This window comes from Crassostrea angulata, chromosome 8, assembly GCF_025612915.1.
Source record: "Crassostrea angulata isolate pt1a10 chromosome 8, ASM2561291v2, whole genome shotgun sequence".
NCBI classification, from domain to species: domain Eukaryota; kingdom Metazoa; phylum Mollusca; class Bivalvia; order Ostreida; family Ostreidae; genus Magallana; species Magallana angulata.
The window spans coordinates 6,823,740-6,835,912 of record NC_069118.1 but is presented as its reverse complement, the minus strand read 5'-3'; the positions used below and the strand labels follow the sequence as shown (position 1 = coordinate 6,835,912).

The window sequence follows — 12,173 nt, the reverse complement described above, 5'->3', positions numbered from 1 at the left end:
ATGACTTCAAGGTAATTGGAATCAGTATCTGATGAAGCACACAATTTAAATGATAGAAAATTTATTAATTATTTGAACCAAATTAAATGTAAACATAGAATGAAAACATACTGATCATTTCTATGAATTGCGGGAAGTAAGTTCTTTGGAATCCCGATGATAGATATTTTTACAAGTAATTATTTTAATTACTTAAACCAATGTTAACGGAAAACAAGACGTAATTAACGCACAGGGATTTGCCTACAATGTACACAGTCATGCAATTAATTATTAAGGGAATCTTTACGAATGGAACTTAATTCAAATAGATCATGATAATCTATATACACTGTACGCCGTTATACATGTAAGGAGCGCCGGTAATATATACGAAGATTGAGTCAAAAATTTAAATCATTTTTATTTCTTGTTCTTTTCAATACAATGTTAAATTACTTTGAAAGAAATCCGAAATAGTAATTACAACTTTCTTTTTTGTTTAATCATTTGAATTTTTTCTGAGGTACATGGATATGTACAGAACATATTTATTTACGCGAATGATACGACATAGGAAAAAAATTATCGGATGTTTGTATAACACTGTTTTCTAACGAATGTGACTAATTTAATTTTAAATATTTTTCAACATAATCAATGTAAAAAATATCAGATTTATTTCCTGTTTGTATTTTTACATCATATTCTCTGAAACCAATAAAAATACTAATGTTAGAAGAAAAATCAAATCCCGCCGAATACTGAAAAACTGATTTCAGTTTGTAATCATACGGATTTTTATTTTTGGTATTGACTATTGAGTTACGGTAACATTTTTTTCTGGATGATTTTTTTATTTATATTTTATGTAGTAAAAGCACCATTCCAACTGTTACTCAATTACATAACAATTGATGACCCGGGGCTATATATGTTCTGAGCTGTGTGCGCTGAAAGCGACACAAGATTCTCGGTCGCACGTGGCGATTGAATTAACACAGACTGACCGAATAAACAAACGGTTGGGAAAGTGAAACAAAATGTTACACATAAGAAGAAGCCACCAAAAATGATTTTCGACAGATCTTGATATCGTTTCGCTCAAAAAAAAAAAAAAAATACAGCGCGAGCTCCTGTCAGCGGGGCGGGAGGAGAGGGGCGGGGGGGGGCAGCAATGAGTTCGCTTCCATAATGAAACGAACATGTAGAAAAACTACAGAAGTGATTAAAATGTGACCGACAGAATCTAATCTAAAGTTGTTTAAAACTCCTGTGAATATTCTTTTAAATAATCATCGAATGCCTCAACTCAGGACATTCTTTTATCGTGCTAGCACCTACCGCAAACATGTAACATGGAACTTTGATTATAATTTGATTTGATTTTTAAACTACCTTGTACGCTATCGTATACACCAATGCTTAATCAACTGTACAAGTAAAATAAATTTATCTTTTCATCTTAAACCAAAATAATAGTTGAAAACATAATGAAATATAGTTGTGTCCGTGCAAAATGCCAAAATATGAAACATGAACGCGTGATAAGGTACAAGATCACGAACCAACCGCGGATCACTTGTCCAATCGTGCCGGATCTCCTCAGCCATGGGCGGTGGATGATCATCATTTAAATGTTTAATATTTAGGGGGGGGGGGTTGTTGTTGATTTAAAACATTATTTGTACAGTTCATAAAATATTTTATATAAACAAAACAACCATTAATTTATGTCTGACGATGTTTCCGATTTGGAGTAATATCGTTCATTAATATTCATTTACACTCAAATTTAATTAAATAAATACAAAATGGACAAACTTTTATAACATAAAATTAAAACAGTTCTTGTATTTACGACTATATTAACTCAAACACGTTCATATGCATGGAAGTGTGCGTCTCGGTGTGCGAATCTTGTGTATAAATAACCGCTATGTAGTGCAGCCGTGGCTGAGATCCTCGGCCGTGGGCGAACGATAGATTACGTAAAGGTACAACGCACAGACCCACACAGCTCAGAACCCAGTAAGCCTTGAAAATTGCAGTATAATGACCTTACTCTATCATATAGAAGTTATTTTTTTTAAACTTAAAACCCACAATTGATCTATATCTATTATTGCTTTAGATTGAGAATGACATTGCTTTTATTATTTAACTGAACGGTTTCTTAATTGACACTCAAACGTTAAATCCATAAAAAACATGTGTAATCAAAACGAAAACAATTCTTGGGTTTGCGGATAAATAAACTCATATATGAGAGACGCAACTCTCGTGTATTAGATAACCCCTGACCGCTAGGTAGTCCAGCCGCGACCATGGTGACCGATTTTCTCGGCCGCGGGCGAGGGAGAGCTTACGTAATGGTACACACCAGCTCTGATTCAAGGTAGATTTTAAATGTATGGAGTTAATAACTAAAATGTAATGCATAGATTTTTTTTAATTCCATATTTTGTGGTTTACTAGAAAAGAAAAACAATGATTTGTTTTCCAAATCCCGTTTTTAAGGGTTGAGCATTATAAGAACTTAACAACAATGACTTAAACTCCTAAAAAAAGCAGGTATATTCTAAAAAAAAATTCTTATGAATTAATGCCGTTTGTATAATCCAGCATACTTTCTGTGGTGACTTTATGCCAGTTGTACGCGCAAAGACTTTCGTTAACTTGTCAAATGAAAACAGGTACATGTTAACATGTAAAGCTTTTTACACTCATACTACACAAATCACATACAAAATAACATTGTAACGACCTTTATGAGATCCCAACAAACAACTTTTCCAGCGACAGCCATATCAAAATCCTAACCGTTTTTGAGTTATTAAGCAAAATTTTTTAGGGGCCATTGGCCCTTAATTTAAGGGGCCAGCCCTTTCTTATTGGTGTCAAATGAAAGCCCTCTATATTTTGCACAACTTTTATTCTACATGTCTTAACAAAATATTTTTCGTTTAAAAGATATAAAGGAAAATATGTCTAAATTTTCGCACTTTTTTGAATCCTGTTTTTTGACCCCCTACCTTTTCCTAAATAAAAAACGTAATCTAAAAACAAAAACAGATGTGCACAACTACAATGTCTCTGTTATTCAAATTCGTTGGATTCCAATTCCTATCATAGTCTCGGAGCCTTTGTCTGGAAACAAAAGGCCCTAAAAATTTTTAAAAGGGGAATAACTCTTTAACGGAAAGAAAATTCTGAATTTTATGAATTGCTAAAGATAGTGTTTTGTAAAGTACATTTGCCCTGAAAATTTGAGCAAAAACCGTTCAGAAATAAGCAAGATATGAAGCCGCAAAGTTCGCGTCTAGGAAGAAAAAAAAAAAAGAAAAATAATCTTTCCCGCACAATAATAGAAAGGTCTTCCGTTGGAAACGGAAGACCTTAATAATCTTAACCCGCACAATAATAGAAAGGTCTTCCGTTGGAAACGGAAGACCTTAAAAATCCTAATTTATAGCGTAAAAGTTGCAATGCACAAGTCACGTATTTCGTCGAAAAATACTGAGTAGGTCGTTTTAATCATTGATTTCGTAGATATTTTGACTGTGCATTACTTGAATTTGGGTAGTCTGTTAATCGTATGGCCCTATTCAATTTGTTCAATTTTTTGTATACCTAATTTCATTATACATATAGAGTGTTTCGGACCTAACATTTGTATAACGGCGTATTTGCTACTAACTATTTTTGATAAGTACCATGCATACGGATTTCGTGGTTAAAATGCTTGTACACGTTTATTGTAATTATTGTGTAAAAACATCTCCTTGTTATTTTCCGTGAATCAAGTTAACAAGAGTCAAATAATGAAATTTCTAATCATTGATTTCTTTTTTCACCGGGATTCCAAACAATTTTCTTCTCTCGCATTTCATATTACATGTATGTGCATGAACGGTACATTTTTTACTCTTTTTTCAAAATCGCTGGATTTTATATTATTCAAATAATACTATTAGATACTGATTCTGACTGCTTTAAAGTCAATTCGTTTCATTTTGCTGTTTACATAAAACATAAAAGAGGCGCGTCACCATCCAATGAAATCAAATACTCGAAATTTGATTGACAGGTTCAGCCAGATAGCCGATGTCCGATGCATATTATGTGCATTCTAACAAGTATGGGTAGTGGGTGGGTGGGATAAAAAAGCAAGATTATGTTAAAAATTATTTTAGCAAATTTACTACGTCTTACCTAATCACCGATTGTTTTAGAAAGGAAATTATTCTAGAAGGGAAGTAACTAATATAAAAACACCCGTTAAACCCCACCCGATCGTACTCAAAATTTCCGGCTAATAGTTACTGAGATAAATGCGCATATCTGAGACAAGCTCCAATATGCGATATTATTCCAGATACCTAATGAATAACATGAAAACCAAGTTATCTGAGAATAGTTTATTTGGCGCTTCTGGCCGCGGTGAAATTATGGGGGCTACCGCAGGGCCGCCCCCAACAAAAGCAAGCAAGCAAAAAGCAAAGCAACAAACAAAGCAACAAGCATTAAGCAAACATGATGTAATCAATAGGCAACTATGACGTTATTATGACGTCATCAACAAGCAAATATGACGTTATCAATTATCATTAAGCAAATATGACGTAATCATGCACTTGGTAAACGCAAGTGCATTAACGTTCTACTAAATATTTTCACATGTGCATATCCATCATTATGGATATGAATTAGGATCAATTGTCCAATATGACGTCATGAGCGTAGAATATGTGTCGACTCTTCCATTTGTGTTGAGGTGCGGTCGAAATACGCCACTTGCAAGGGCCATAAATGCCTGTTGTCTGATGCAAATCTATTACGGGCATTTATGGAACTGCAACCGCCACAATGGGAGGACCAAAGACCATTAGTGACGGCGGCAGTACCTCAACACAGATGGTCACCAGCGGCCAGAGCTTACTCATTTTTTTTCTCCCTCAACCTTAAGTAACGATGTAACAACCTTTTCAATGTTTTCTAGGAATGAATCATTTCCCTTTTTTGACAAATGAACACCGTCATCATGAAATAATGTTGGGTCCTTACTGTCAAACTGAGTATGTTTAATAAAACTCCCCCCCCCCCCAAAGACGTAACTAACAATATTGCTTCCCTATCGACTCTTTTCTTGAGTCCTCCATGGCCCTAATGTCCTCTGAATACCTCCAATTGAATCTAGGGAGCAGGTTTGACCATACCAATTTAGAACGAGGGAAAAGCTTGGATATTTGTTCCAGTATGTCTTGGAGCTTTTCCAGCAGCGACTTTAACTCAATGAGACCTAGACTATTTACTCCGCAGTGTATAATTAATATATCTGGGTCATTCTCAATTCTTCGCAGCACACGAAGCTTGGGAAGTAACTGACTAAGGGCCATACCTCCATAACCTTGCCACCAGATTTCGGTACTAGCTATTCCAAGGTTTAATCCCCCCTTTCGTTCCCTGGACACTATGCTCGCTCTCTTGACTATGGAGTATCCTATGACCCACACTTTATTGACACCTATGTGCACAAAACTTGGTAGATGTTAAGCTTAGCTACTATTTACTACAAATAAGGAATGTATGATATAAGACTAGCCCAATAATGCTTATCATTAACGAATATATGTTAAGCTTAGTTACTACTTACTTAAAATGATGAATGTATTATGGTATATGAGACTAGCCTAATAATTCTTATCATTGACGAATATATGTGCGATAGGCATTAAATTGCCATCTACCCGCCAATTGGATGACCTGTTGTGTTTCGCCCTGAAGTGCTACTGTAGTAGCTGCTCCTATCCGAAAGGAGTGTGACTTAAATTCTTACTATCAATGGATGACTTTGCCAAGACCTTAGCTAGGACCGCACTAAACTGATACCGTGTTAGTGGTTTCCCGGAAAAATGACAAAATAATGGCCCCGTAATGCTTGGGCGCACTTGCAAAAACTCCTGCATTGCTTTTACTGGGCACGTTATTCCATGTGATGCATTAACTGACAATGTCACTCCCCTACCCCACTGATCGGTTTTGGAGCGTTTAATGCTTACCATAAGTTTGTTAGTTAACAGTGAAACATCTTGGCATTGGATTATGGTTTCATGTGAATTACCCTTAGATAGAGCAATTTCACCTATCCTAAGTAATGCATGGAATGCAAGGGAAAAGGCAGCCTTATACAATGAGGTTTCATAATTGCTATAGCAAACAAATTGAAGGTTTGGGATAATGGTTTGTAAAATGTCAAGTGTGATTGGTAACCTTGTGTCTTCTGTATTGGTGGATCTTCTCATACCTTGGTGTAGCTTTTGGGTGACAAAGTTTTTTGTGGGATGATATAATTTATGACTTTTGCATTGGAAGCTTATTGCTGCAATGTATGATTTTGCCGTCGAGTGCTTGTAGTGTTTTATTGATAGATGTGAAATAAACATGTTGAAGTGTGTGTCTGGTGGCCGCCAAACCAGTGACAACCCTTGGCCAATACGAAACTGTTCAAACGCTTGGATCCCTACCCTGTATGCCTCACTAGTGTTCACTGATATAGATGCACTGAATAAACGCTCTATTTCGCTTGAGAGAGCAAGGTCTGGAATTGCTCCGGTATTAGCTGAGGTTGTGTGTCTGCTGCAGGTGCCAGGCTCCTGAAAGTGTCCAACTTTTTGCGGGAAATAGTGTCAGCTCTTTGATTAAGTTTGCCTGATATGTGGTTGGCTTTAAACTGAATATTGTACTTTAACGCAACCAACATTAAGGGCCTAACTAATGACATGACACGCTCTGACCTAGATGACTGTTTGTTTAAAATATGAACCAAAGCTATATTGTCTATGAAAAGGATAAGTTTTTTATTATGCAGGAGGCTTCCCCAGACCATCAATGACAACACAATTGGAACTAACTCTAGAAAAGTAATATCACGCTAAATTTCATTGTAAGCCCATTGCTCTGGCCATTGAAGGAACATCCATTGGTCCTGAAAATAACAACCACAACCTAATTCTGCTGACCCTGCACTATCTGTGAAGAGTTTCAGTGTATCTGAGGTACTCCACTCACTGTCCGGAAAGTATACCACCCCATTAAAACTATCCAAGAATTCGATCCAGGTTTTCATATCTTGACGTATGGACCCCGATATCCGAATATGATGATTTGGTTTACTAGTTCCTATCATAGCATTGTAAAACCTGCGATTAAATGCTCTACTACCAGGTATAGCCTTGCTGAAAAAATTTAACTTTAACTAGAGATTGTAGCTCCGACAACTTAATTTTCTTCTTACCTACCCAAAATTTTAATAGAGTAGAAAGTTGATATACTTTCTCCTGTGGAATAGATACTTGCATTTTGACCGTGTCTATTTCCAGACCAAGAAACACTAAATTAATAGTGGGCAAAACTGTTTTCTCTGCGTTCAAGGGTACACCAATTTCCAAACACAACTCCTCAAATTTTTGCATAATAAATTTACATTGACTTGTGTTAGCACTCCCTATGAAGATGAAATCATCTAAGTAATGATGAATGGTCTTGAACCCTGATCTTTCCTTAGCTAACCGCTCTAAGAATGTGGAAAACATTTCAAATAGTTTACATAAAATGGAACACCCAAATGGCAAGCACTTATCAAAATAGAATTTACCTTCAAATTGTAAACCTAATAATTCAAAATCCCCTGGGAATATCTTAAGTAACCGAAAGGCGCTTTTTAGATCAGATTTTGCAATAATTGTCCCTCTCCCCAATTGACTTATTGTTTGAATGACCGTGTCAAATGATGTGTATTTTACTGATGTGTGAATAGGGTCAATGTTGTGATTAATGCTTGCAGACGGTGGGTATGAAAGGTGCATTACCATTCGCCAACCGCCATCAGCTTTTGGAACAATACCTATGAGGGACACATGAAAGTTTAACATAGGGGGAGACTGAAAGGGGCCTGCCATTCGCCCTTCTGTAATTTCCTTATCTTTTTTTTCTTGTAAAACATTTGGATGCTGCTTTGCAGACACTAAATTGCTACTAAAAATTGGAAACCGGGGACCCTCATATTGCAACTTAAACCCATTTACTAGACCCTCACTTAAAGTATGTGCTGCCTCTCTATCTGGGTAGTTAATTAAATGTTCCAGTATTTGTTGTGTTTTTAGTGGGGAAACGCCCAGGGCCCATTTGTCTTGACTGTGGTGTAACATGTCTTGACTGTGGTGTAACATGTCTTGGCTGAGGTGTAAATTGTCTTGACTGTGGTAAGACTTGCCTTGGTTGATAGGTGGACTGAAACTGAGACGGTCTAAATGTAAATCCTTGTCCCCGAAATGACTGACCATTTGGGTGTGTAGGAGTTTGAGTGTCTATGCAGCGAATTAATGGATGTTTATTGTTGCATCTGATGCACTGGTGCAGATAGGTGCAATGAATTCTGTTACAAGAATCTCTGTAGTTAAAGTCAAAGCACTTGTTTGGCGAAATGGATGGACGATTTGTATTGGACTGGATCCCGGGCGTCATATACACCAGCCACAATTCACTATCTATTACCCTCAGTTATTTGATGGGTTCATTGCCATCCGAAGCCTTTATTGCTCATCATATGTGACCCAACCCTGCGATTTTTCGGCCCCAACCTAACATCATGTATGTATTTGAATAGTTGGTGCGTTTTGCTAGGGTGGGCTGTAAGATATATGCATGCATAAATGATAAAGGCATCTGTCCATTTCTCAATGGTTGTCAATCTATGATTGTGTTTGGGCTGGGCTATAATTTGGCCTTGGGAGTCCATTGACAATGTTGATAGATGTAGCCTATTAGCATCACGCACAAGCAGGGTGGCTAAATTAATGTATTCCCCAGTGACAATTTTTTGTTTGGTTGCATTATCTACATGGTAACCTAAATCTATTTGGGTTGAATTGTTAATGACAGGTTGACTAAAGTTATTGCCAAACATTAAAGACTGAGACTCAGCACCAATGTTAGTACCTTGTGCCATTTCTGCCGATTCTTGCTGGGATGAGCCAATAGCATCTGTTGGTCCTGCCACAGTGACGGATGGCGCCACCATCATGGGTGCTGTGGAGGGCTGAGGGGAATGGGAAACCACCATCTGATTTTCCACTGGAGGTTGCGCTACATGCTCTGCTGCTGTACTGCTGCTTGCACGCCCTGCCCTCTCGGACCTCTGTCGTTTTCGGACCCCACGCTGGCTCCTCGTCGCTGACAAATCCGGTTTTTTTTTTGGGGGGGGGGCATTTTGCTCGGAATAATAAGAAATAATTAAAATTATAGCAAAAATAGTAAATACTTAACGGAGAAAATGGACGTTTTTTTTAGTACATCTGCATTCCGTTCTGACTATCATACCCTCACGTGGTTTTCAGCCGAACATAAATAAAAACCATGTAAATAAATTCAATCGATCAAAAATCTTCATAAATTAAAACCATCCATCTATATTACTTCTGGCAGCGTACAACATTACCCAATATGAGTTGAATGCTTTGTTATAACAGCCATAAAAAAGCAAGATTATGTTAAAAATTATTTTAGCAAATTTACTACGTCTTACCTAATCCACGATTGTTTTAGAAAGGGGATTATTCTAGAATGGAAGTAACTAATATAAAAACACCCGTTAAAACCCAACCCGATCGTACTTAAAATTCCCGGCTAATAGTTACTGAGATAAATGCGCATATCTGAGACAAGCTCCAATATGCGATAATATTGTTTTCTACGAGTAAAAGGTTTGGAATGAATTCTAATAAAACATTTCACACGGTTCTTGCACGCTTTGATCGTAACACTTTACACACCTGATGTGACCCGCAATTCATGACTTCGTTGTATTAGTAACAATATTTTTTGTGCATACATTTTGCTGAATGAAAAAAAAACCTGAACAATTTAGATTTTTAATTCTAAAATTATAAGTTCTCAATCGTAAAGGAATAGCAAACAGGAAAATTACCAGGTAACGGGAATATGCGTTGGATTATGAATGCGACGGCTGACGTGGGAGGGGGGGGGGGGTAAAAATCGCGTGACTCGTCATGATCATTAAAAAAAATCGCTAAAATAAAAAAAAATATTGATGAAGACAATCAATATATTTAAAAACTTTTTTTTTATTAAAATATGTTGGCAATTTTTATTTGATAAATATTATAAATGATTACACATGTTTTCGTCAAAGAAAAGTAGTATTTTACCATGCGTGATTTGCAGAGCTAGAGTTACTTCCCCATAGTGATTTGGCGGGAAAAACATCTATTTTTAGAAACTACATATCCTTACCTATCAAACGAGTACATTGAATATATACCTTACCAGGCATCATTTTTTGGTCATTTGTACATCGGATACCTTAATTAAGTAGATTCAATGTGCAATTCTCCGAAACTCACTTGTAAAACAACTACGCTATATATTTTTTTAAGATAATAATTATTGAAACTACAAACAAATTAAATTCTGTCAATTTACTCTTATATGAAAACAAAAGATGATACGGAAATACTTGACTTATAACAAAAAGGAAAAGGAAATAATACGTAGTGAAAATTGACATTATTTAAGCAGATTCAATATTCGTGTTTGCGCAATTGTCTGTTGTTAGAAAAGCTTCAGCATCATGGAAAACAATACTGACAGGAATAGTTATTCTGATATGGTCCTTAGTAGTACAATTCTCAACATTATTGGGACTGTGATTGGAGTCATTGGAAACTCTGCCATCATATTTTTCTACTTCTTTCGGATTAAGGAGAGAGGCGAGCGATACTTTATACCCCTGCTTGGTATAGTGGATCTTTTAGGGTGCTTAACCTTCTTTTTTTGTTTCATCTTTAATGTTAAAAGCATTCACCGAAGTGATGTTTTTTGTAAAGTCTCTTCGTTTCTACAGATTTGTATTCCAGGAATATCCGCACATACAATCCTTGTTATTTCGATTCAAAGGTATTACTTAGTCTGTAAGCCATTTGGACCGAAAATGACACGTTTTTGGAAGCGCGTTTTATTTGGAGTTGCTTGCTTGGTTTCTTTAGTGTATTCCGCCCCACTGTTGGCTACTGCCGGACTTTTTACAGTAAATGTTACGTATATGAACCGCAGTTTGACAATGGAAGTGTGCAACTATTCTGACAAACAGTCAATTTCAAAGATTATGTATCCTTACCTTTTGTTTCTGATAATTGCAGTTAATCTTATCATTACAATTTGTATGTATGTTCCCGTCTTGAAGAAGGTTAAACTCCTATACAGTTTTAGAACAGACAAAAGTAGTAAAGTAACCTCTGAGACAGAAATGTCAAATGTATCATGTAAATTGAATATGGAAATCGATGACACCGAGATACCATGCAACTCAAATAAACAGAAGGGGACGGCAATAACAATTAGAATACCAAACGTTCATAAAAACGTAATGTTTGAAACGTCGGATGTATCTGAAGATCAAGCACACACCATAGAAGTCCAAAATGACGTTGAAGACAGTATAAGAAACAATGTTGCTGATACTATGACAGCTAACCAAAAAGCAGCAAAAAATAATAAGAAACCAAAGTCTAAAGTTGCATCAGGACACAGACGAGTTACGATAATGCTTTTTTATCTCATTGTGGCTTATGTGTTGTCGTACATTCCACCGCTTATCATTGGGATTCTTTATTTTACAGTTGACGACATTAGTTCATCATTTACAAAAACTGAGAGGATTGTTCTATTCTATTTAGGTAAACTAATTCTTCTGAATCACATCATCAATCCTTTCATTTATGGATTTTTTGACACAAAGTTCAAGGAGCAGCTCCGCAAATTGTGTCAAAGAAAAAAGTATAAATTGCAATCCTAAGAGAAAATTCCACCAAAATAGTCCTTTTTAAGTTGTACAACAGGTTTTTTTTATCTGTATCATGAAATAATTGAAAAAAGTACCAGATATTTGATATATATTTTTTTTTGATTCCATGCCCATGTATTTTCTATCTATTTAACCGTGTTTTGTTATTCTTAAACTTTTGAAAATCAATTTTAATTAACTTTCTTTCTGCAATTTCTTTAAAAATCAATAAGTTGCTTTTTTCTTTCATTATTGATAATATTCGTTAATACTGTTAGATTTATGGATGTTTCCTTTATGGTACGTTCAAATATATTTTTTAACAAAAACC

General features: G+C 36.0%; 2 protein-coding genes across 2 annotated transcripts; one reads left to right on the top strand and one right to left on the bottom strand.

Moving 5' to 3' along the window:
- Nucleotides 1–5,838: 5,838 nt before the first annotated feature.
- Nucleotides 5,839–9,229, bottom strand: LOC128159225 (uncharacterized; the record flags this gene model as incomplete). The annotated part of the gene is made up of 2 exons (XM_052822292.1): nucleotides 5,839–5,971; nucleotides 8,736–9,229. Coding segments are annotated over 2 exons (606 nt in total), but the record flags the coding sequence as incomplete, so codon positions are not given.
- Nucleotides 9,230–10,630: 1,401 nt separating this feature from the next.
- On the top strand, nucleotides 10,631–11,854 carry LOC128159224 (trace amine-associated receptor 1-like). Its single transcript, XM_052822291.1, has 2 exons — nucleotides 10,631–11,522; nucleotides 11,673–11,854. The coding sequence occupies exons 1-2, from the start codon at nucleotides 10,631–10,633 to the stop codon at nucleotides 11,852–11,854; spliced, it is 1,074 nt and encodes a 357-aa protein (XP_052678251.1).
- Nucleotides 11,855–12,173: the final 319 nt, after the last annotated feature.

Coding starts and splice junctions, on each gene's coding strand:
- LOC128159224 (XM_052822291.1), top strand. CDS start 10,631: ATGGAAAACAATACTGACAGGAATAGTTATTCTGATATGGTCCTTAGT. Junction 11,523..11,672: donor AAACAATGTTGCTGATACTA/TGACAGCTAACC, acceptor GGATTCTTTATT/TTACAGTTGACGACATTAGT.